We start from the raw sequence: 25,054 nt of genomic DNA on the forward strand, positions 1-25,054 counted from the left end.
TCCATCTTGTTGTTCTAATAAGACCAGTTCTAATGTTATACCATTTTTTTATTTTTATTAAAAGAGTTACATTTAATTTGGTACATTTGTATTAAAAAACAAACAAACCGATGAATAATGAAAGGGAAAAAAAGAGGGCTACACAAAGTGTCTGTAAACTAATGTAACAATGACAGGTCTAAATAGAGAATTATGGATTTTTTTTTATTAACTTTTCACTGACACTTGTTTTATACCTATTTGTCATGCAATGTAAAATGTAGCTGAAATCAACGTAAAAAATCCAGTTCTCGTTGGTTTAGCTGGAAATTAATTGCATGATGTAAACAGTAAAATCCCTAATTTATCAACATCTAGAACGTGCCCTATTTATTTTATGAGCAGTTAGCCCACTCAAAAATACTCATAGACTTGGAAATCAGAAAAAGTGTTTACTGCCCTGTACAAACCGCAAATGTTTCGCTGATAATATTTTCACGACCTCCTCCAAAAAAACAAAACAAACCTTTTTGGCATTTCAAATCCTTCAGTTCACAGTTTTCATGCAGTCTCCATTTCACCATCTTATTCAAGTTGTACCAGCATCATTAAGTCTTTTCTGTGTGTGTGTGTGTGTTGCACAAAAATGTGTGCAGCTCTTCTTTGGTTACGCAGCTCCTGATAACCAGAAGTCAGTCTTGAGGTATTTCAATCAACACAAAAGTTCCAAACCATTTCATGGTTTTAAAATCCACATTTGTCCAGTTGTTGACATTCATCCAGCGTGGGTGTCATACAGGAAGAACATTGTCACTGCTCTCACAGCTGACCGGAGGAGGTGGCGGCTCACTTTGAACATCAGCTGCAGAGTTGGTGTGCTCACCCAGCGTGGGAGAAGCGTCCAAACTTGATGAGAGGATATTGTAAGGCAGCACCACGGATTGACGGACGCTCTCCTCATATGATGGAGGTGGCTGTGAAGCGTGTTGGAAAATAAAATATCCCAATTTGTACAGTCATTGCTTGAAATTAAAAATAGGATTTTCTCGAAATCATCGTTATTTCCTCCGTATAGCGTCCCTAACTGGTTTCAAAGGACGCTATTGATTGCGTAACTAGTTTGTATTGGCCTTATCATTGGAGGGATGCATTTATCGACGACACGGCTCTATTGGCCTTGTTGTCAGCAGCAAGTCATTTACAACAAGGCTCTATTGAATAAATGAATCTGTGAATGGGGAATAGGAAAAATGAATTATTTATTTCTGCTCTGCTGGGCTTTGGCTTGTAAAGTGGTTGATTATGGCTTTGGGGAGAAAACAATCCAAACTGCTGTAATGGTTGCACAGGATTTGTAAATAAAATAATTAAGGAGATTATAGTGAAGTGGACAGCACTATTTATTTAAAAGTTCAAGATAAACTGATATGGTATCAGTAGAATAAGTCGGAATTATTTTCTCTTATGTGTTGACAGCAAATTAGCACCATTAATTCACTTGCTACCATTAACTGCTTATTGATTTGCCGTCTCATTAGAACTGAACCTTGGGTTATAGTTTTGGGGGATTTCTTGATTTCTAAGGTGTTGAACGTGATCATAAATGGCATTATTACATTTGTTTGCAAATCTGCTTACATTAACAGTTCATCTTTTTCAGGTTAACCACCTGGGACATGATTGTTTTTTATCTCTCTGAAATCTGAACACATCTGGGATACTGAGTCTGGCTTATCTTTTAATTGCTCAGGGACCCTGGAGTCACTCTACAACGTCACTCTTTATCATCACACACATTGAAGGCTGCAAAGTTTACTGCTATCATACCTCGGGCCAAAGGACAAACGGGGGAAATTACGAAACCAATTGAAAGTTTAACCAAGGCATTTTGGATGACCAAAGACAAGATCACTTCGTGGGTGTGCCATGCTGGTCAATCATATCGAGAAAATACAAGCGGTCACGCTTGGGATTGTTTAATTACAGAAAAAGAGAAAAGGTCAAAGCGGTAAAAACTGACACGAGTACAAAGCAGTTTTTGTCGGAGATTGTTTGTGTTCAGGGTGCTGCCTTTAATTATGTTTGATGTGCCTTTCTCTCATTACCTTGTTTGTTGAAGCGAGTCAAAAGCTCAGCCAAAGATCAACACTGTAAAACCTTGAAACGTGGTCGCTGGCAGTTAGCGCTCGGTGACTTAATAGCATGTTTTGTGGATGCAATATGGCTTCAAATGAGCTCTGAATATAATGTATTATTATCAACCCTTTTAAACTGAGGACCTGTCAGATAAGCTTGATGGAGCTAACATCATTGCAAGCGTCATCTAGCACGCGTGTCTATTCCAACTTTAACGTTTCCTACCTCCGTCTCAATAGGCCCATTGAGGCCAAAGCGGTCTGCAATCATCATGTGGATCTGCCTCTGGCGATCCTTTTTTCGGACACTCTCGTAGGAGGGAAGCCTGGGCAGGGGGGCCTCCAGAGAGGGCAGACTGTAGCTGGAGGGCAGGCCGACAAAGAACAGCTGACTTCCCTGCGCATAGTGTCACGCACAAAGCCATAAAAGACAGAGAGTCATTATTAGGGTCAATCTATAATTGCATACAGAATTTGGAAATAATGATCAAATGTTTTGATTTTGTTTTTTTATGTTGCTATGGCAGTGTGAGCAGTGCTAAAAAATAATCCAATTTGAACATAATACACATTCACTAGCTTGTTCAATAAGTTGCACAATGTTGAATAATATTCAATACAAGATGTGGATTTAAACTCTGCTTTTTACAAACAGAAAGCAAATTCTCACACGCTTACGTGCAGATTTCCGTCACGGCCCACTTACATCGGCATTGTTGCCATCTAGAAAATGTGTCGACTCTAAACATGGTGATCCCATCAGTGTCTGTCTGCTGCTGTAGTACTGAGGAGGAGCGTCCTGTAAAAACAAGAAACTAGAAAATCATATCTGACACTGAAAAGGTATTTGTCAATACATAAACTTGGCTCAATTAGTGTTTCTTTTGCTCCGATTTTCATGCCTTGTTTAATCACTGTGGATACTTGCTGGTTAGCAATACCATAAATTATCTGATCAATAAGCCGACCACCCTCCTCCCATCTCCACCCCCCTTTTTACAACACAACCTGTCAACGTCTCACTGTATGAGGTGTTGGCATCTTAAAGGGGGGGGGAGCCTGCGAGGAAGAGAAGGTAATTGTCTTGGGTCTAAATGAGTCGCCTTTGTTTGGGGAACAATATGGCGTCCTACTGTGTCATCAGAGTCCCTAGGCAACAAACCACACAGTTTGGCCTTTTCAGCATCTCTTCATTCCCCTTTTTAAGCGCTTAACGAGCACACTCCACTACACATTATGACCTCGTTTGTCATTTAGGGCGGCGTTACAACAAAGTCAATTTGTTACCCGACTAAATTTAGCAGGAGAATAAAGGGGTACTAAAATTTGAACACGCACAGGTTGTATTAAATTATAAAACTTTTCCCAGGCCACAATGCACAATGACATCACTTCTATTTTAAGCGACGCACACAAATGACCTTTGCCATAACCGTCACATCATTTCGGGACGACACTAAAAATGTGATGTCAGGGGTCATTTTGCCCTCATTGGCTGATAGTTTGAAGAAGCAAAAAAAAAAAAAAAAAAAGAAAGGAGACAAAAACTTGTCCTTTTGTCCCAGCCATTGACTCAGCTTGTGTGAAAAAGCACAACCGTGTAAAATCAGCACTGAAGTCGGGGGAGGATCCCAAGGGCAGCGTGCCTTTTTCACCAGCGCAAACTAAAAAGGAGACCCATTGTCTCGTTGCGTCCCCAACACCCACCGGAGGGTCTGTCCACTATTCATGGTGCAAAATGAAGCAGGGAAAGGTATGTGACGATGAAGTTGAAGACATGCAAATGTCCCAAAGCAACACAATGAACAAGTGCGTCTGTTCTTAAACTTCACTCTTCTTCGAAAACAAAGCTGACAGTGAAACTCTTTTGTCAAATTTAACATTTTAAAAAAAAAACTCTTGACCAGCCTCTTATCATGATGCTCTCTTATTAACCACATATGGCCCAAGTTTCAGTTCAACTCAGTTTGTTCTTGGTGAAATGCTCTGTTAAGTTCTTTGGTGGGGTCTCTGTTAAAACTGTAACTGAACTGAGTTTCCTGTCAGTTGTGGTGTGAGAGCTATGAGTCATGCCCCTGCAATAAGAAGATAACAGTGAAACCTCACTCCATGGGACTCACGGAGGTGAGGAAGAAGTCAGGAAGAGGAAGCAGAAAGAATGAAAACGTTACCTCTTTGGTGTGTTTACATTTCACTATCTCCCAGCAGCTTTACAAATGCATTATCTTTCGTTGATATTTGGCTGAGATTATGCCCCTGACATTCTTGAAACTAAAATAAATCTGAATACATGCCACTGCTTTGTGAACTTTTGAACTCAAGATTGAGTTTTGGAATTCTATCGAGGAAAAATGACATTGCTGTGAGTGCCACATTTATTATTGTCAAAGCAATTAATTGGCTGTGGCAAATCCATTAGGAGACGATGATCATATCAGGTTTAATATAGAACTTCTCACACCGCTGTGCAAATTGAATGTGACACTTGCTAATTGCAACACACTCAGATCACATGGTGTGGTCAGGCCTGGCTTTTCTCATTTTCTCAGTCTCATCTCAAAAGAGAACATGCAGACCATGTCATAAGACCACTCAGCACAAAAGTTATTTATTTTGCTTTTTTTCTTGTTGTTGCAAGGACTTACCATATCAGCACGTGGGCCCTGATAGGAGCGCAATCTGCAGCACTGAGGATCTTTGCGGTAAATGATGGAGAGGAGCACCAAAATAATAACAAAAAACACCAGGGAGGAAACTGTGAAAGAGAAAAAGAAAAAGGTTTCATCTCAGATAAGCAGGCTTCTAGTTTGTTGTTGGAACAATTTGAAAAAAAATGTATTCACAATACTTATAATAGTTGACTCAATTGAAATGGATTGAAAGTCTGTTTATAGACAACACTTGTTGAACGTGGTATCTTCTGTGATGTATCAGCCAGCCCAAAAAAAAACATTTTGTGTGGCCCCAGAAAGTAAATCGGATTCGCCCACTTCCTGTTTCTGGTTAAATGTTAGAAAATTTCTTTTTTTTCCTCACTTAAACTGGCTGGGCAAACATATAAACTGGTTTTAGAAGCATTTAATTTCATTAAGCATTTATTTTCGCACATAACATCTCATGATCCATGATTTCCGATTTAAAAATAAATAAATTTTAAAATTAATGTCAATGCTAATTCATCTAATAAAAAAAAGTCCTCCTGCCACATAGTGAAACATAATATGAAATCATCTAAACTTTCTCATAATGCAATAAAAGGACAAATGTATGAAAGTAAAAGAGATGTTTTACAAATATACTCACAACAAGCAGCGACCACGGTGAGTTGATCCGATGTCATCTGAGAAGAAGGAATGGTTGGACTTGCAGTTGCGGACATTTCTGATGTGTAAACAGTTAATGTTGCTTTCAGAGATGTCCCCGAACTCATCAGATTTAACACCAAAGCTGTCATCTTCTCAAATATGTGCGTCTGTACTGGAGGCAAGCTTGGTAGATCTTCCACATGGTGTAATCCAACAGGCTGACAGTCCACATGCGCTCTGTAAGCCGGATCTTCAAGTGTCCGGCGCTCTGTAAACACACCGCCGCGTTTACAAGCCGGTGAAAGCGCACTGACGTCACCGGGCAGCGGTCAGACTACAGCTTACTGGTTGGGTGACTCCCCCCTCAAAAAAAAAAAAAAAAAAAAAGAAGAAAAATAGTGCATTTGCATATGTTTGACATGCTCAACACAAGATAACAGTCATTAGTTTTGACGTTACACATGTAATAGTAAGATTAATGTCATTCCTGTTTCCTCCACGGAGGCACCCCAGCATGGAGGTCTGAATGCGTGGAGCGCTTTGCTGTTACCCTGGAAACGGGGGGTCCCGTATTGAGATGATTTGTATTCAAACAAGTAACCAAAGTAGAGAATTAGTAATCATGTTTCTACTTTCACACTTAAAAGACAATTTGATGAAATCTAACATGCTACACCAGTGCCTTGGTAAGATAGTGTTTCTTTATTTCTTTATTTCTATATCCCTAATGTAGTGTGATTGATTCAATCAGTACTTTGAATTTTAATCTTTAAAAGTGTTCAAGTATGTTGTTTTTTTAAAACTCATCAGTTCTTGCGTATGGCAACTGGTTGTGTCTCTTAGGACACTATGTTAGGACATTAATGTATAAACGTACTAACGGCACAGTCGTCATCCTTAGAAGACATGCGCGCAACACAGGCGCGCGTACGTGTGCGCGCATCTCCGAATCTTCCATCCACGCGCGACTTCAAACTTATTGAGCTGAAGAAAAGATGGCGGCTATCGCGAGGGTGCAGAAGCTCCTCCGACGATATAAACTAGCTATCGCCGCCGCCTTAACCATCCTCCTCATTCAAAGTCTCGTCGTGTGGAGCCTGAAAAGTCTAGAAGAGGGCGAGGCGGAGGTGAGCAACGGCCCGCTTGACACTAAGAAGGATGACATGAATTCCTTTTGGGCTTATTTGTAGCGGTGATATAGCTGCTAACCGCTAGCTTAGCTCGACGTCACTCTAGGTCAGACAGTTAGCTGAGCTGAGGCTGTTTAGCTTAGAAGAAGCTTTGTTAGTACTTAATAGAACCAGACCTGACTGTACTTTAGGATTAGCATACTACAGATAACTCTTACAATAACAAAAAACTAATTATATGTTGGCTGGTCGAGGCGAGGATGAGTAGCATCATTTCGAGTACTCGAGCAGTCCCTCATGAAGTCTTGATGTACTTTCTTACTGTATCACAGTTAAGATAGCGTTAGACATTTAATAATAATAATAATAATAATAATAGATTGGTTTCCAATCGTATTTAATTTCATAGAAATGGTCCAAAACTTATTTAATACAAACAATATGACTTAGTTGTGGGTATGTTTTGCGCCCTGGTGAATATTAAAACATATATCCTGCAGATCGATAAAACATTCAACCAACATTTGAACTCAATTGTATGAGATCTCCAAAGAACACCTGGAACTCGATTACTTTTTGAGGCAGTGTCACCGTGGCAGGTTAACTTTTGGATCTATGCCGGCAAGTCAGGACACAATCGCAATGTATCTCTCATTCTGACACTGGAATGTGACCTGAGACGTGAGATCAAAACTATATTTCTGTGATTTATAAAAAGTTTGGCATGTTATTCATTCTAGCCCTTGATTTCTTTTTCTCTACACAATACATATATATATATTATAAACAACACAAGAAGACACATACAATGAATAAATAAGAGCGATGAATTGTATTTGCCTTCTTGTTTTTACTTCATATATTACATGCGGCAGAATTATGCTCAGCAAAGCATGTTGGAACTCTCAAATTTCACTTGCCCCCTCTTTAAAGTTCTAATGTGGGTGTGTTTGATGAGAGTGTTCCCAGCTTTTTGGATTTTGCATTAACTTGCTTTCTTTCATAATCTAATTACGCTGCGACACGTCTGTCAATTTTGAGCGCACCCTAATAACACCAAGTCATCACAATGTGTTATATTAAAAGCTTTCACATAAGAAGGGAAGGACTGAAAAGACAGAAAAGTCCTTATCAGCAGTGGCTGGAACTTAACGCTCGCTTCTGCCGCTTCACAGAATGGCGATGCTGATATGGTTTTTCTCCTTGTTAATTGGAAGCAAAGAGGCTGGCTAACTTGGCTTTGAATCAATACGTTTTTGACAGGATGGTGTTAATTAAAAGCTGTGCAAACGCCTGATAAGGAAAATTGGAACGTTAGCTACAAATTTAGGATGTTCGTCTTTTGCGAGAAAGCATTTGCTCAGGAGAGTGTGTTGTACATTTTAGGCAAACAGTCTTTCAGGCTTTTAGAACAATTTCCAAATAATGAAAAATTCCAGGGTCAAACTGTCAAAGTCATAAAATGAAACCATTCTAATGACATAGTAGGAATTCCTTTTGTGTTACGTTAAGTGCCAGTTGTCTCATGCACACACATAAATCGTGAAGCGCAGTAATTCATCCTCAAAGCTAAATGTATTCAAATTGTGGACATCTTTGAATGCAGAGCTCCCAGATTATTATTTTTAAGACGTTAAAATTTTTGAGGTTTGCATGCCGTACTCATGCGTGTGTGGAATGTGTGCAAACACGTCACCAGCGTATGATTTTCCCCCTCAAATCTTTGCCACAGGGGCCTGCCCCAGTTTTCTGCAGTGATCCATCAGGCTTGTTATGTCTTTCACTGCTTGTGCAGATTAGCTGATAAAAATAAAAATCAGCCAAGTTAAAAATAACTTTGGTGATGCCTAATGTGGACTTTTTACAGTTACTGGCGTCATCAAAATCTGTTATCAGTTCTTTTCTGTTATGCTTGCAAGATTAGATTTTGAATGTCATGGTTTTTCCTCTTTTCACTCACTCTTAGCTTTTCTCCACAGAAAAAAGCAAGACGATCTAAATTGCCCGACAACAACAGCCAGGACCAGAGGAGGGATGCCACGGTTTTAGAAAGACACATTTCGTTGTCTGGAAGTAACAAGGGCAGACTGGAAAGAACCGGAGGCACGACAACCAGCGCAGTTAGAAAAGGGGCCAGTCAAAAACAAGGAAAGCCCGTCGTCAGGCTGAAGAATCCCCTCGAGCAGGGGCAAACCGGCACCGAATTGGACGGCGTAGCGCCCCACGACCCATCCAGTAACCTGAGTGAGATGCGAGGCGCCGCTGATGTGGCGATAGCGGCGGGCAAGTTACCCTTAGCTTTGCCAGGGGAGCCAGGTAGTGTGGACGGGGCACGCCAATCCCCCAGCAGTGATTTTGAGCCCAAATGTAACATCAGAAATAAGGATGCGTGGTCCGCCCTGCATCGTGCTAGCTCACAGCAGTGTCGCCAGGAGATCGCCAACGTTGTGTGCATGCATCAGGCCGGGCAGCTCATGCCGGATGACCTTCCGCAATTCTGCCCTCAGCCAGGTCAGAAACCGCCACACGATGCACACTGTTTATTTCGCCATTGTTGTTACTGTAAATTTGTCTCTCAAAGTCACAAGCCCCAAAGTACTTTTTTTTTAATCCTCCTTCATTAGGCGTATTGAGTGCTGCTCAGTCAGTGGGCGAGCTGGACAACAGCCTGGCCAACGTGGAGAACCCTGTCCGTGTGGTTTTCGTCTTGATGGTCCACGGCCGCTCTGTACGGCAGCTCAAGCGTCTCATTAAAGCCATCTACCACTCTGATCACTACTACTACATCCATGTTGACAAGGTAAGATGACAAGGACTTTTCTTGGTGTTGGCAGCACTGACCTAAAAAAAAAAAAAAAGTCTACCTTTCCTCTGGCATTATGTAGGTTACATTTATCCTACGGGTCTAACAGCGTGGTTGAGGGGATTAGAATCAAGCAATGTTATTCTTAGCAGCTGGATTTAGTGAACGCCACCCTCACGTGCTGCTGAAGTTCAAAAGGTCAAACTACAGCAAGAAAACGTCGCACTCCACCTTTAGAAAGACTGCAGTATTGTGTTTTAAATTGATAGAGGGGAAAAGAAAATCTGCAGTGCTTGTGTCTGGTGTATTCAGACTGTCGAGCTTGACTAATCAAGTCGTGTCCTCAAATGATTAATTTCTTTGAACCGCTTATCCCGCCGGAAACTTTAATTAGGTGTGTTGGTCTGGAAACAAGCCGCTGCTAATTCAGCAAATGGTAGCTATTTATTTTTAGTTGAGAGCCATACAGTTCGAAGACAGTGCTTACACATGGATGGTTGTTCCCCTCTTCTGAGTCAACCTTGTTGAGCAATTTCTCCTAAGAGGTCTGATGAGTTAATCCGTCAATTTGACAAGGGTGTGCACTGTAATATAATTATAGATACATGACTTATTTATAGCTTTATGATTTGTGTTCGATGTTGTAACATTTTATATTTTGTGTGCTCGTCACCGTGTCCAGCGGTCGGGCTACATGCATCGGGAAGTCCTCCAAATAGCCCAGCAGTACCCAAATATACTTGCCACGCCCTGGAGGATGGTGACCATCTGGGGTGGTGCCAGTCTGCTGAAGGCGTACCTGCGCAGCATGCAGGACCTCCTCGCCCTGCTGGATTGGAAGTGGGATTTTTTCATCAATCTCAGTGGCACAGACTTCCCCACCAGGTTGGTCAAGCCAAGTTTATCAAAACAATGTAGACCAAATACACAGTAACTTCTTTTTATATATGACAACCACTGGATGATGCGTTGCATTGTTTCTTCATGTTTCTCATTTACGAATGAACATTTCGATCGTGATGCAACTTCTCATTTTGGAGTCCAAAATTAGCCAAGAGGCAAGTTTAACAGATTTTCGAGGGGATTTGGTCATACTCGTGTTGCGGTTTCCATGTAAAAGTTGTTCCTTTCATGATGTGTGGTCACTTCCACATTCCAAATAATTTTTTTAGAATTCTACACTTAAGACTTGCTCTTTCTGTTACCCTGCAGGACTAATGATGAGCTGGTGGCCTTTTTATCACAACACAGAGACAAGAACTTCCTCAAGTCCCATGGCAGAGAGAACACCCGGTGAGACTTTTTGTCATGTAATACATCAAAAAATGTAGTTAATAAAAGGTTGCGTCAATTGTGCAACCATGCTGGCGCACTAAGTCGGCTCGGAATTCAAGAGTGCAGCGAAACTAGCATAACATGCTGCCAATGGCGTACGATTGGTAGCACGCTGATTAGATAAAAGCCCAACCCTCAAAAATCTTGTTGAAATTTCCAAATGCTTCATCACTGCCACTTGTTTTATGTTGAAGGTTTATTAAAAAGCAGGGCCTCGATCGTCTCTTTCACGAGTGTGACAACCACATGTGGCGCCTGGGAGAGCGCAAGATTCCCGATGGCCTGGAAGTGTCGGGTGGTTCCGATTGGTTTGCGCTCACCCGCCGCTTTGTGGAGTATGTCATCAATTCCCAAGACAACCTGGTGTCGGGACTGAAGCAGTTCTATTCCTATACTCTGCTCCCTGCTGAGGTGAGTTGGCCCGAGGTGGACCCTCACAATAGATAAGGTGACACGGCGCTGTGCATTGTGCTCAGAATAAGAGAAAGCTTCACCCGTGTCATCTAACTGCCTGCTTTTGTTCTCCGAAGTGTCAGGATACGTTTATACGCAAAACACGAATCAGACTGTAACTGTCGTTCTTCTCTGTTTTCAGTCTTTCTTCCACACCGTGCTCGGAAACAGTCACATGTGCGGCAGCCTGGTCGACAATAACCTCCGTGTAACCAACTGGAATCGTAAACTGGGCTGTAAATGCCAGTACAAGCACATTGTGGATTGGTGTGGCTGCTCTCCCAATGACTTCAAACCCCAAGACCTCATTCGCATCCAGGTATGTGACTCAGAACAAGCCATTAAAAGTATTACCACTAATTGTGTACTTTTTTTTTTTTTTTTAACCACAGCAATTATCCCGGCCCACGTTCTTTGCACGCAAATTTGAGTCGTCAATAAACCAGGAAGCCATTGAAATCCTGGACACGCACTTGTATGGCCAGTACGCACCTGGAACTGTTGCCATTAAGGCGTACTGGGAGAACCAGTTTGAGCAGATGGATGGCATAGGCTCGCTGAGTGATGTGATGCTCACTGCTCACGCTTCCTTGTTTCGCCTCGGCTTGAAAAGCCTTGCGACACCTCAGGGCAAAAAAGAAGCCTGCAGGTTTGGAAACAAATTCAATGATAGTGATTCAAGTCGAGTTTTTCGACGTCACCATGTAGTTCACGCAATTGTTGTTGTTCTTTTTGCCCCCTCACCACGGTGACAGGTTTGAACCTATCGGCTACCCTTCGTCAGTGCACTTGTACTTCTACGATGACCGCTTTCAAGGGTATTTGATACAACAGGAAGTTCAGGCTGTGGGATCAAAGGTCAAGGAGTCAATAGAGATGTGGGCTGTGCCCCAGACGGCATTGGTTCTTGAGAAGAATCTTAAAGAGTTTGAAAGGCTCAAACACCTTGAGGTGAGCACACTCTGAGGGGATAATTGGTTTAAAAAAAAAAAAAAAGTTCATTTAAACCCTCCATCCTTTTCCTTAACAGATTGGTACAGAATGGGATCCAAAGGAAAGAGTATTTCGTAATTTCGGCGGGATCATCGGCCCTTTGGATGAACCGCTTGCGGTTCAGAAATGGGCTCGCGGGCCCAACCTCACCGCCACCATAGTGTGGATCGACCCGGCCCAGGTGGTGGCAACTTCCTATGACGTCACAGTGGATGCAGATACAGAATACACACAATACAAGCCACCCCTGCAGCACCCCCTACGCCCTGGCATTTGGACGGTGCGTGTATTGAAACAGTGGCAGCGTGTGGCCCAACTTCATTTCCTTATCGTACCTTTGAGCTTCAAAGATAAGAAGCCACTGCGCAAAGGTGAGAATTTAATCTTAGTCAGTTATTATGTTCACATCAAATGGTGTGGAAAAACAAAAACTAACTCTTGCATACATGCAGAATATTTTGAGAGCTATGTCAAAAAGCTGCCAAACATGTTGTAAAGACTAAAGTTCAGAAAAGAACCACAAGATGGCAGTATGCTCTTTACAATAGCAGCTTGTTTTTCCTGCAGGGCCAACAAGTCCCTTGGATTTGACTGCAATTGATCATTTTAGTACATTTTGATCACAAGCCAAAAAAAATGTCTGTCATTTCCTACAGATAAGGATAGTTGGCTGCATGCAGGCCCACCTGGAAATTTGTACCTGGATCAGAGCTTCCAGCATTTGAGTTCCATACTGAAGTTGCCGCCTCAAGAGCCTGCCACGCTGGAAGCGCAACGAAACGCCCAGATCGTGGGCCAGCCCCTTGACGTCTGGGTCGACTGGAGTTTGTCGAACCTTTGGGTTACAGGAAACCTTTGCACAGCGCAGACTTCATCTTGCACAGCTTTGGTGCCATGCTCCAAAACTACCTGGAGCTCCCTGTCCCCGGATCCCAAGTCTGAACTGGGCCCGGTGAAAAGTGACGGGAGAATCAGGTAGCCCCAGTGGTGGGGAGGACATAAAGGAAGTCTGTGCCGGAGGTTGCAAGCAGCCATCACAGCTCCAGGAGAACTTTGTGTGTGGGAGGTTTGGCTCAAAGCTAAAGGCCACAAAAACAATGACATCTTGCACTGAAAAGTCACAACATTCTCGGTAGAAATGACTTGGTGAATGCTGGAAATTTGCACATTGACATCTGCCAGCCAAGAAGCTTTTTCTTGCTTTGCAGGATGATATGAATGACTGATGCATTTTATTTTTATTCATTTTTTTGCTGACATCAGATGGGTGAGTGAAGCACCAATCTTCACTCGTGAGTTTCTCCCTACTTGGGATCAAGATACAGTTTGAACTCAGCTAGGTTTCTCACCGTGTTTTGTTCACATCTGAAGATCGAACAAAAGCTCTTGTTGTGCTTATTTTGAAGCATTTTATATCCGAAATGGAACAAGTGCACTATACTGTTAGATAACGTTACGCAAAATTCAGTTGATTACATTGCAATGAGGAGGAGCTGAAAAAAGGTCAGTTGTTTATTTGCTATTGTGGGTCACATATGTTAACAGGCATTCCTCTTTTTTGGGGGGGGGGCACAGCATTCGTTACACATGTAAACATGTTGAAAATGTTCACAAGGCTAAAAGCTTCTTGCTCCCAGAAAGTGTCTAGAAACTCTGGATAGCTTCATTCAATGTCCACGTGCTCTTAAAATTTGTGTTAATGTCTTTCTTAGCCACTGCTAGAAGAGAGGAAATTCAAATGACAGTTTCATTTCATGTATGTTTGTGTAGATGCCGGGTTTTTTTCCCTCATGGGTCTGCGCTCCACTCAAGGGAGAAACACTTCAAGTGACCACAAATGGTAAAAACACTGTATAATTTTCTTTTTGGTTTATTTTTAGAGTATTACGATAACTCAAAGCTGCCTTTACTTAGCTGAGATGACTTGTTTACTGCAGGATTAAAGGTTCCCAAGATGTGCAATTTTAACACATTTAATAGGGTCTTTTATGTTCTTCAAAATTGTCTTTTTCAAGTGACCTTGTTTACCTTGCACAGAACAGTTGCTTCCATGAAGCCCGTGTCTGCAACAAAAAAGAAAAAAAGAAAAGAACTGCAGATGTTATTTTTATACTGTGTACTGTTTGAATGTGGTATACCTACATTTTATTTCCTGATCAGTGATGGAAGGGTTGAGCTTTCTGTCCTTGCTGCTGTGGTAAGCTAACGAGGTCTTGGAGAAGGACTATGTCAACAAGAAACATGGACATCAATAAAATAAAATAAAAAGACACGGATATCAAGGTTTGGTCGTGTTTGTTTTGTAAACGTATGCCGGATGTTTTGCCCTTAAGGTTGTTGCAGACTTTCTTGTCACTTCCTTGTTGATATGGTTTCTACATATAAATATTTAGTCAGGTTTGTTCCTTCCTATTCACAGGGTAGCCAAGCATGCAAAACAGGAGTGTAAGAGGAAATGAGGTGAGCAATGAGTAGAGCACAGTGAGGAAAAGGATGGGTGAGACGAAACAGAGGAAAGATGAGGTGAAGATGGTTTCCCTTGACAGTGTGCACAACTCTTGCAGTGTGTGGCCTGACACCTACATTCAACATCTCACCTATAATGAGGCACGGATACATGAGGTGATATTAAATTCAATGCATGATTCCATTTTTTATTTTTTTTGCTGGTTTTAAATATAGGTGATATTTATCAAGGGAATTTACCAGCAAGATTGAATTGTTCCACCAAAAACAGCGTGTACTGGATTTCCTGGTTAGATGAGTCACCAAATAATGCAGTTTATAATTAACTATAAATTAAGATAGTTCATAACAATTAATATAACCAAGTGAGTGTGTTTCTTTGCTGCATTCATTAGGACTGTCATTATGTGCGTCATTATGTGGCTCTTAAATGCCCCAAACAATTCAGAATAGATGGCAAGCTCTTGAGAAATCTTATGTTGCCATGGAAACATCCGGCATCTTAGGTGCTGTGAATACACAATGAACCCAAACTCTACATGAAAGATTTTTTTCTCCCCAGAGGCTTCTTTGTGATAAAAAATGCTACCTGATTTTCAAGTAGACGTTTTACTGCAAGAAAAGAGGAAGCAATTATGTTTAAATATTAAAGGAAGCATAAAATAGAGTTGCCTGAACTGGTCACGTGACATTCCCAGGGCAGTTCAATGACTAAGTGAAGCTATTATTGCTAAAACCGGAATGAAGTACTTTATACAATACAAATGTCATACAGTTTTAACCCAAGTGTTGCGGGAAACATAATTTGGAGATCTAATCATCTTGTGAGGAACTTTTTTTTAGTTTTAGGTTAGCTTCTTTTTATGGTTGAATGACCATTAAGTATGTTAAAATCCTATTTTAACATTTTGTTTGACACAAATGTATTGACAGTTCTTCCCAGGGCCTCCAGAATCGCTACTAGTATTATTTATTCTTTAGAAAAAATGTCATGTTAATAGAGAAATATTGATTTGGAACTGCTCCAGATGATTGCACAATTGTGTGTTATGGATTTTTTTATGTGTTGATGATTTTTGTATAATTGCCACATGCACTACTATTTTTCTTTTTTTCTGGTCTGTGTTTTAATTTCTTTGAACTGCAGGAGAAGGCCGAAGGAGGAGGTGCTAATAAATGTCATCAAAAGACATGAGCATCTGCTGCCAATGAGCTCTAGGCGCAATGAAACCATAACCATGGCGACCATACTGATCGTTTCCTGCATCCTGCAATGTTGTGTCACTTGCACAATCCAATAAGAAAGGTGAATATGGGGTGGGGAAATAAATAAAATAACTTGATTATTGTGGGGCTGTTGAGAAGTGTTTGAATATAATGATTATTTTAATTATGTTTCTGTAGATCATTGTAATTTCATTCTCGGGTCCTGCATGGGTTAGTTTCACAGTGAGTGCACTTTCTGCCATGCACCCACTCACCAAGAGTTTGTTTTGCAAGATAACCCCCCCCACCCCCCCTCCCAACCTTCCCACAAGCTGCTGCCTTCATCTGAGTGATGAGAAGGGCACAGGCATCACGGCGAGCTGTTTGTACTCAAGTTGTGACATAACAAGGCCTGCTGTTTGTTTTTTTTGTTTTTTTGTTTTCCCAATTTACTGTGCAATGCTTGAGTCTCTAAAGTGAATGGAGACTGGAAAGAAGCTTTCAACATGCTGTGGGGGGTCTTTTCTTGATAAGGATAATTATACTCCTGTCACGATTGTGAGTGGTGTGACGGTGAACAGTGTGGAAGCAGTCTGTTTTGCTTTTGGGTGTTGGCTCCATTGGTGTTTTAAAACAAGGATGATATGACGCTTTTGTGATGTGGGGGAGGAGGAGCAGACGTAGTGTATGATGTGGCACTTGGCTTTATGTCGCTGCGTTTTATAGAGCGGCATGGTGGAAGTCTGGGAGGGAGAATGTAAAGAGATTGCCTTTTGCCATTTTGATTAGATTGAAGGTGCTTCATGTGCATCAGCATGCATTCAAGGGCATGATTGAACCTATAAAAGTGTCTGAGGAATATTTGTTTATTGTATTGGCGTGTTTGCATGAGAGGATGAATGATGTAAATAATGGATGCCAACCAAACACTGCTCGGTAAACATACACAATCTAATAGGATCCAAATGGAGACCTGCGATGAACATGCAGTCCCGTATGAAGATAAAAGCTTGCACGAGCGTACCTAATGTTGTGACTGGTGACCATCTGCTGCTGGCATTTTCCTGCATAAATATTTGTCAGTGTTGACATTTAAAGATCAAGGTCTTCTCTTCATCCTGACTTACATTTGGTGGCTTATCTCACAAATTATTTGCAGTCAGGTATAAGGAAGCCCTTCTTGATGTTTGATTTATGTGATAAAACATATCAGCATTTTAATGTGATAGTAAAATAACTTCAGAGGTTGTTTTTTTTTTAGTCTTTTACTCTTCTTCTTTTGGAGAAAGGATATCAGGTTTATCACTTGCTACAACGAAAATTGCAGAGTCTGGAAAAAAAGATTTCACAGTCATAGAAAGCGGTGCGTCAATTTGAATGTGGCATAAAACGTTGACGTGTTTAAATGAATAAAACCTAATAAGTGATTTTAATATTGCATTTCTAATGCTGTTAACATGTTCCATTCTAAATAAAGCAAGGATTTCCGACCTTCTCTTTAAAGGTGACTGATATGGTTCAATGAATCAGTGGTGCCACCACACAAGCGTGAAACAAGAACACATGTCAAGGTAAGCAGAGCTGCACTGAGGTTAGTTGGATGCACAGAATAGTATTAGCTCACCGTTTGATTCTGATAACTATATGTTGGCCCTCTGAACTGATTATTTGTCGATTTTGGAATTTATTATTATGGTTTGAGGTGCGGCTGGATTTTTGGTGTGATGCTAGGAAAGAAATGTAAATCAACACCGTGAAGACAAAATGCAGTTACTTATTATGACCGCAAGGCGGCGCCAAATACTGCTGAAAAAATCTTGCATATTTAATTGTTAAATTGCCTCGTGGTGAAACGATTTGACACGCGTGACATGTTAATTAAGCAAACGAGTCTTCTTTTTAGATAGAATCATCTGTTCTCGACAAGAGCAAATGATCGATTGTCCGTTAAGAAGGAAAAGAGAGGGGAAAATTACATAGAGCAGAAATGAGCGATGCAAGATTATAACAGTGCCAGCGGTAGTCATGAATGAAACGTTCTAACACATGGGGCGTTCAAATGAGTCCAGTAAAAACAAAAACAGGCGATTATGTGCTTTAGATATGGACAACACCTGTGGCACAAATGAGTCAACTACGTCACGTCTGACCCCCTGTGGCTTTTTAGGGTACAATTAGGGGGGGCTGGACTAAATGATATTTCACTCATGAAAACACGCTCACGCGCATACACGTGTGCGCGCGCGCACTCACACACACAGTAAGTAGACGCTGCGTCTGCCCACGCCAGGATGCAAAGCAGAGAAATGTTTCCGCCTGTGTCATTTTCTGCTTTCATGACTGCCGGAAGGTTCTAAATTAGTTCCTTCATGTTTTTTTTTTCTTTACTTTTTTTTCTGTATCTAAACGCTGAAGGGTGAGCTTTTTTTCCATTTTTCTCCCTGGTGATTATTTTTGTGAGCGCACAGCATGCAAGCAAAAGGGCTCGAGACTGTCGGAGACAGAGCCTGAGATCTACATTGTACATAACAACACGTATTGTGTGCGTCCCTACTGGACTATATCTCGGACGAGAGTGGCTTTGGCTCCGTGAACGCATCATTTGCCATCGCGATGTCCATCAGGAAGACATCGTTGACGCAAAAGCAGTCTAAAAACGGGACTTCTAAATATGTGTTGGAGCGGTGCGCTTCTATTAACGAATATTATGATATTGCCTTCAAGGTGTGTATTTTTGCTTTTTATGTCTTTCAGACGAATTGATCGTTTTGTAGATTTATAGCAATCACAACGTGCCTACGTATAGTGACGTTGACGTGGTGTGTTTTTTTGTGTCTTGTTTCAATACAGACTCAAAGTTTGAATTGTGATTTCCAACAAGTCAGTGTGCGACTGTAAATCTTCCACATGTGCCGATGTAAATATTTTGTTGAGGGTGTACTTGTTGCATTCCTTTCATTTCCTTAAAGCAGAAAAGACACACCTCTGACTGTCTAGTTAAATTGCACTAAGCAATTACCGCCGTTTGACTGCAAGGTGATTTGAAGTTAACAAAAATGTGTATTGTTATAGCTGCAACTGCAGTTCCTTTTTAATGTTTACATTGTTTTGCTCTTCTGGCTAATTGAATGCAGTTCTACACAAACTGCAACCATATTTGAAACCATCTAATCCCACCTGACTGTCACATGTTGGTGGCACCTGGGTGCAGTCTTTTTATATTCATCACATTCTGAAAGAATCTCATTTTCCAGTTGTGCAACAGCGTGTGGGGAAAACAAAATGATTCATGCAACCCGCAGCGTTCGTTTCCTCCCCAGAATAATTGCACTTGTTATCAAAAGCATCGTTGCGTTTAATTGTAACCTCACCTTTGTGCCTTCGCTCCCTCCCTCGGCTGACGTTTTGTTTTTTTTGTTCTAATCGATAGGTGATGCTGTTGGGAGACTCATCTGTGGGAAAGACGTGCATCTTGCTGCGATTTAAAGATGGGGCATTTGTGGGAGGCAACTTTATTGCCACCGTTGGAATAGACTTTAGGGTGAGTGAGATCCACTCCCACTTTTCCTCACATTTGTCTCATTTTGTCTCCTATTCCTATTACTCTGACAAGTGTAAAGCAAATAGCGAGCCATTCCTGAGTGTGCCAATTATCACCTCGCTTCCATCGGAGTGATGATAGCACCCAATGTACAAATCCTGTCAGTGGAGTTCACAGCCCACTTGTGCTGCTAGGAGCCGCCGGCTGCGCCTTACATGGATGCACGCCCACATCCTCGTCTCCTTCGCTCGGCGCTGTTGAAGTTCCTAACTCATCCAACAGCTGACCTCTGAGAATTCTCTACTGTAGTCTTTTCTAGTATTGAGCCAAGACACCCGATCGTACACACGGTAGATAGAGATGTCAAAAGTAATCCATGAATCGACAACAAACCGATCAAATATCCTATTTTGATCATTGAATTATCGCTTAGACATTTTTTAAATGACGATTGTACAAATCATCTCATTTCAGCTTCTCAAAATATAAGATGATCCAATCCAACCAATCAGATTTGTGTAAAGTCTATCACAGCCCTATACATTGAAATAATAATCTCATCCTTCTCATTAGGTGTAAAATTTGGGCACGTGTTGTTGGATACAAATCTCTGACTCGCAACAAATGGACAACTTGTATCTTCCCCTATTTGCTGGAACAGAATTCAATTGTCATTCTAAACAACGCTGGCATAAATAGAACAACAAAGATGCATTGTTTATATTAACTGGCTCATTTCCTCTCCCACAAACCTCATGATGAGCTGCACAGTGTTTTGGAATCCCAAGCACCATCGTGATAAACGCAAAAAGTGGTCTTTTAATAGTGAACCCACTTAACCTTTTTTGTGTCCCTCCAATCGACACAAAACACTCCACTTAATGCTCGAGACAACTCTGGGTGGTTTTGGACGGAAATTGTTGCATTAGCCAGAGTGATGCATTGTCTTGGCGAGAAAGACATTACAGAGTATAATGGCGAGAGCTTTGTGGAGCATCTCCACTGAGAACAATTTATTTTTTTCCAGCACTCAAGGAAAAAGCAACAGGTCTTGTGCTCGAGCCGCAGATAAAAAGACAGAAGAAAACCACGCATTCATACTTTGGGCTTCTTGTGGAGGCGAAAGAAAGGTTAAAGCTGCTGGAAAATGGAGTAAGCTAAGTGAAACAGTTGGATGCTGAGGTTTTTATTTGTGCATGAAAAGGCAAGGCAGTGCTGTTGTGTCAGCTTATAACGTAGCAGGGCTATTTTCGGCACGCTTTCTTGTAGCGGTTACTCAGCATGCAGGCTCTCTCACATCATAATTGGGGGGGAAATGGAAAGCCATGGCAACTAATGCAGAGGGGTTGAACCATGTCCATTCTGCCACGGCAAAGGATTCAGCAGGTGGCCTTTGCTGCCTCTGAACACATCTTCAGTTTTCTCCTAACCGTGTTGTTTTTCACACACGTATTTGGGACACTTGCTTTATCTGTGAATTGCTTTCTAGTGGAGAGGTTATTGTTGTGAGAAGTTAACAAACCACAATGTCCTGATTCGATGTGGTCATAGAACCTGAAAAGACTTTCACATGATTCATATTTTTTGTTGACTTTGTGCGCTAACTAAGACTGAAGTCAAATGACGCGTTAATGTCTTTTATGATGCTATACAGAATATTTTACGTTGGTCAAAATTTGATTCCTAAACAAATCAATTCAGCTCTCGAGATTTGGATACTCACTCCAGCAATATTCTGTATTTTAATTTGGCTCTCGGGTAGAAATTGTTTTCGTCCCAACTTTGCTCGTGAAATCAGATTGCCGCCCTGTGAGTTAACAGGAAATGAACAGTGGGAGTCAGTTGATATTCTGCCCATTGTCCTACTTACTCACCGATGTTGCCGTGAGCGTTTTGCAATTAACTTTTGTCTGGCAGCGTTTACGAACCACTTGTACTCGTCTCTTTTTCGTCAGCCACAGGCTGAGCCTCTTCTGCTTATTTAGTCCCCTCAAATGTACGTCATTCATTTCCGTGCCATTTCCTCACAGCATTCTGCTTTGTGTGCATGTCTCATGGTTCTTCTTGCTTGTGCCCCCCCCCCTCCGCCAGAATAAAGTGGTAGATGTTGACAACCTGAAAGTCAAACTCCAGGTGAGCGAGTGCACCTTTTTCCTCTCATCTATTTCACACCACACATGTTCACCCATACATCCGACGGATTATATCAAACTCATCTGTTAGGGTTTAGAAATTGGAAGGACTTTACCGGATTTCATCACACAAAGGCGCCGGGTCGTCTTTCCTCATAACCTGTTTGTTGAACAGGAATGGGAGTTGACAAAATTAGATACCTCTGCGGTCGCTTTGGCGGAGCTTTAACCTTTTACCCTCAACACGGCAAGTCTTGCATCATATGTTCCCGTTGTTGCAAACTTAGACGCCTACGAAGAGTTTAAATCATTAGTGAAGCAGTTGTATGACCCACATTTATTTTAAATTGGCTACCATTTTTAACGGGAACCATATGTCGGTCTTTAAATTTGATCACGGTCAGTACACATTCACAGTAGAACAAATAGAACAGTTAAAATATTCTTATTTTAGCACAGACTCTGTTTCAAGTGGTGCGAAATGAATCCACGATGATGCCAAAAAAATGATGAGAACAATTCAGTGGACTGATTTACGTAAACAACTTGGCCTGTACTAAAACATTTCGTGTGGCATTATGCTTCCTTTTTCTGTTGGTTGTTTGACTAGTTCAGTACGGGAACATTTCTGCTTGCGACATTGTGTAATTATCTTTTTCTTTTTTTTTTTTTTTTTTTAGATCTGGGATACAGCCGGCCAGGAAAGATTCCGAAGCGTGACACACGCCTACTACAGAGATGCCCAAGGTAACCTTTACTGGTTAAGATTACTTCCTCATACTGTTTATATGGGTGTGACCTTCTTAAGTAATGCAATACTTTTCATAGACTTGTATGTATGTTATCCTATTGCAACACAGATGTCTCTCTTTCCCTTTTTTTTACAGCATTACTTCTGCTTTATGATATCACCAATAAGCCATCATTTGACAACATTAGGGTAAGATTTTTTTAAAGACTATTTGCTCCCTTTTGTATGTGGAGCTTCCTGCTTTTAAAACGCCCTTTACAAACTACGGCTTTACGTTCCCGCCTATGGCCTTCCGGAAGCAACACAATGTTGTTAGAGCAGCCCAGTTTGGAAAATGAAAAGACATAAAAATGTTCTTCGGTAGCTGGTTCTCACGGCGTTTGATTGACGGATGTGTCCCCGGGGGCGTGCACGATGCAGTCTTGAGATATTTGTAACTCAATCCCACATCACTACTGTGTCTATCTGCTCGTTCCTTTTAAAGGCTTGGCTGAATGAAATACACGAGTATGCCCAGAAGGATGTGGTCATCATGTTGCTCGGCAACAAGGTGAGCAAACCTTCCTTTACTTTTGTGTTTCATAAAAAAGATCAGGGGGGGATAAGGGTACCATCGCTTCCTCCTCGATTGCTTTCTAAGAAAAAAGCTATTTGATCAACACATGAAGCTTATTTTATTTTTTGGGGGGGGTGTATTAAAAGCAGACCCGAAATATGACACTCAAAACGACCCCATCATAAATTCAGAATCTCTCGCTTCAAGCGTTTCCTTGCTTGAAACCATTTTCTGCACAATGCCTCTGGTAATGATGAGTCTCCTGGCTGCCAGCAACAGTCATAACTAATACGTCAAAGAGCTCCCTCTGGTGGTTGAGAGAGGACTCGCTGCTCAAGGGGGGGGGGGGGGGGTTCATGTTATGTCAATGAGGCTTATTTGTGCTGAGAGCAGCTGGGATGGCGGTGTCAGTACTCCACCGGAGGTGAAGTTTGTGACACCCATTCACTCAGCAAGAGCTTTGCCTGGGGAATATCCTCTTATCTGGCTGTCAGTCTTGCATGGCTGCTGGATAAGAGGATGAGACCATGTGCATGAGCTGACATTGTGGGCCTCAGTGAATCTATGACCTCTGACCTCCAACAGGCAGACATGGCCGCAGAGAGGGTGATCAAAAAGGAGGATGGGGAAAAGTTGGCTAAGGTATGGTTTTAAATCTCTTATCTGGGTCAAGGTTTTGGGACTCAACTCTTAATCAATTAATTTGGCAATTAAAAATATACGTGCTGACCAATAAAGAAAAAAATTCCACAGCACACTTGAGGATTCTTCATGATGTGCCAAAGCATACTTGTGGGAATCACTTGTATGTAACCCCTGACCTCACTTCCCTTTGTTGACAAAAATCCCCACAGACGCATAGCGCATTATAATTTATAGTCTGCATCGTTTGTTTTTGTTTTAGGAATATGGGGTGCCATTTATGGAGACCAGCGCAAAGACCGGCATCAATGTGGAGCTAGCTTTTCTAGCTATTGCAAAGTAAGTGTCAAAACTGCTTAAAGGGTTTTTCCTTTTTTTTTTTTTTTTTTTTAACCTTCATGATCTCTTTATCTCTCCATCAGGGAACTGAAGCACAGAACTACCCAACAGCCAAACGAGCCCAAGTTCCAAATACACGACTACATCGAATCTCAGAAGCACAAGACTGGTTGCTGCACCCTTGTGTAGCTAAACCCAACACTGAGCCAGGAGACACACACACACACACACACACACACACACACACACACACACATAAAAAGGGGATCAAGACAGAGGGAGGTGGGGTAGGGGTAGGATAGGTAAAGCCAATCCCGGCGCTAATCCTAAGAAGTGAGCGTCAAGCTCTTCTCCGCTCAAATGAACGACAGTGAATCCGATTGCCGTCCCCTTGTCGAAAATGTGAATATCATTCTGTAGAAATGTGTTGTGGTTTTTGTGGTGACAGTTGTGATCAAACGGGGAAAAAAAAAAAAAAAAAAAGCGTCAGGATTTACAAAACAAAGTTATCTGCCGTCTGCAGGGACAATGAGGAGCATGTTTGCAGTGCGCTTGGTTTAGTTTTATATGAACAATCAATATGACCGTTGCTAGGGAATAGAACAACTTTGTTTCCATGTCACTTTTTAGAGGCTGTGAACTGAATCTCTTTTGGACTTTCAGTCTTTCTCTTTAATCGAGTGTACATAAACAGCCACAAAGTCGGACATATTCACGTGTGGATAGCTGTTAGAATAAAATCAATGTTGGAGGCCTCCTGCCCATTTTGTCTTTGTGTCTGTACGTCAACTTGAGGGCCATTCTTGTAGTTTATTCAATTCGCTTCAGGATATTTTCACTGTTGCACCAGAGATTACTTGTATTTCCTGCCCTGCTTCGAAAGTCCTCAAAACTCACTCTGAAACGTAAACGTGTCTCTTTGAACAATGTTGTTGTGGAGACTGTGCAAAAAAAAATCTGTAATTGTTCCATGCACTGTATCGTCTTGAGTTGTTCAATGTCCGTTTCCAATGTTTTTTTTTGGTCACATTTGTTCCTTCTCGGAGGTGTCACAAAGTGCCATGAAAAAGTGCTTTGTTATCATATTCTATATAAAGTATTTTTTTGTAATGTATGTTGCTGCTGTTTTCATCAAAGTGGGAGTTGTACTGAAGTCAATAAGCCACAGTGTGGCAGCACTGAGTCTGTTTACTTTTTTTGTGCAACCTCCAATATGTATAAATGTTCAACATTTATAGGCCACAGTGGTCATGTTACATTCTCTCAATAGCTTCACATAATGCCAAAT

General features: G+C 41.4%; 3 protein-coding genes across 6 annotated transcripts; 2 read left to right on the forward strand and 1 right to left on the reverse strand.

Moving 5' to 3' along the window:
* Positions 1-97: 97 nt before the first annotated feature.
* On the reverse strand, positions 98-5,676 carry LOC147044486 (uncharacterized). The gene is made up of 5 exons (XM_085934297.1): positions 5,418-5,676; positions 4,760-4,869; positions 2,821-2,913; positions 2,341-2,511; positions 98-953 (listed from the first exon to the last, which is right to left on the reverse strand). The coding sequence occupies exons 1-5, from the start codon at positions 5,566-5,568 to the stop codon at positions 771-773; spliced, it is 708 nt and encodes a 235-aa protein (XP_085790423.1). The 5' UTR covers positions 5,569-5,676; the 3' UTR covers positions 98-770.
* A 663-nt stretch (positions 5,677-6,339) lies between these two features.
* On the forward strand, positions 6,340-17,378 carry xylt2 (xylosyltransferase II). 3 transcript variants are annotated; one of them, XR_015068424.1, is made up of 15 exons: positions 6,340-6,546; positions 8,529-9,060; positions 9,174-9,349; positions 10,035-10,237; positions 10,565-10,645; positions 10,882-11,098; positions 11,283-11,459; positions 11,533-11,789; positions 11,896-12,091; positions 12,171-12,504; positions 12,790-13,973; positions 14,553-14,593; positions 14,698-14,755; positions 15,747-15,905; positions 17,310-17,378. XR_015068424.1 is itself a non-coding variant. In XM_085933104.1 (11 exons), exons 1-11 carry the CDS (start codon positions 6,415-6,417, stop codon positions 13,110-13,112), a joined length of 2,628 nt encoding a protein of 875 aa, XP_085789230.1. In that variant the 5' UTR covers positions 6,340-6,414; the 3' UTR covers positions 13,113-14,500. The 3 variants fall into 3 exon arrangements, 1 of the variants encoding a protein (XP_085789230.1); XR_015068423.1 differs by having other exon boundaries at positions 12,790-14,416; positions 14,553-14,755; XM_085933104.1 differs by lacking the exons at positions 14,553-14,593; positions 14,698-14,755; positions 15,747-15,905; positions 17,310-17,378 and having other exon boundaries at positions 12,790-14,500.
* A 693-nt stretch (positions 17,379-18,071) lies between these two features.
* LOC147044488 (ras-related protein Rab-37) lies at positions 18,072-24,880 on the forward strand. Of its 2 annotated transcripts, none has more exons than XM_085933106.1 (9): positions 18,072-18,529; positions 19,236-19,346; positions 21,438-21,479; positions 22,159-22,225; positions 22,366-22,418; positions 22,714-22,779; positions 23,371-23,427; positions 23,690-23,766; positions 23,850-24,880. In XM_085933106.1, the coding sequence occupies exons 1-9, from the start codon at positions 18,419-18,421 to the stop codon at positions 23,953-23,955; spliced, it is 690 nt and encodes a 229-aa protein (XP_085789232.1). In that variant the 5' UTR covers positions 18,072-18,418; the 3' UTR covers positions 23,956-24,880. The 2 variants fall into 2 exon arrangements, with proteins under 2 accessions (XP_085789232.1, XP_085789233.1); XM_085933107.1 differs by having other exon boundaries at positions 18,075-18,221.
* The last annotated feature ends 174 nt before the right edge of the window (positions 24,881-25,054 follow it).

The sequence above is a fragment of the Syngnathus leptorhynchus genome, chromosome 16 (genome assembly GCF_054491065.1).
Source record: "Syngnathus leptorhynchus isolate UIUO chromosome 16, UIUO_Slep, whole genome shotgun sequence".
Lineage (NCBI taxonomy): Eukaryota > Metazoa > Chordata > Actinopteri > Syngnathiformes > Syngnathidae > Syngnathus > Syngnathus leptorhynchus.

Bases quoted from the DNA above. Each gene is read 5' to 3' on its own strand.
- LOC147044486 (XM_085934297.1), bottom strand. From the start codon at position 5,568: ATGACAGCTTTGGTGTTAAATCTGATGAGTTCGGGGACATCTCTGAAA. The intron at 2,914-4,759 runs GTAAGTCCTTGC...TTGTTTTTACAG, and splicing joins AGGGCCCACGTGCTGATATG to GACGCTCCTCCTCAGTACTA. The intron at 954-2,340 runs GTAGGAAACGTT...CACGCTTCACAG, and splicing joins ATGGGCCTATTGAGACGGAG to CCACCTCCATCATATGAGGA.
- xylt2 (XM_085933104.1), top strand. From the start codon at position 6,415: ATGGCGGCTATCGCGAGGGTGCAGAAGCTCCTCCGACGATATAAACTA. The intron at 9,061-9,173 runs GTCAGAAACCGC...CTCCTTCATTAG, and splicing joins GCAATTCTGCCCTCAGCCAG to GCGTATTGAGTGCTGCTCAG. The intron at 11,790-11,895 runs GTTTGGAAACAA...CCACGGTGACAG, and splicing joins GGCAAAAAAGAAGCCTGCAG to GTTTGAACCTATCGGCTACC.
- LOC147044488 (XM_085933106.1), top strand. From the start codon at position 18,419: ATGTCCATCAGGAAGACATCGTTGACGCAAAAGCAGTCTAAAAACGGG. The intron at 18,530-19,235 runs GTGTGTATTTTT...TCTAATCGATAG, and splicing joins ATTATGATATTGCCTTCAAG to GTGATGCTGTTGGGAGACTC. The intron at 19,347-21,437 runs GTGAGTGAGATC...CCCCTCCGCCAG, and splicing joins CCGTTGGAATAGACTTTAGG to AATAAAGTGGTAGATGTTGA.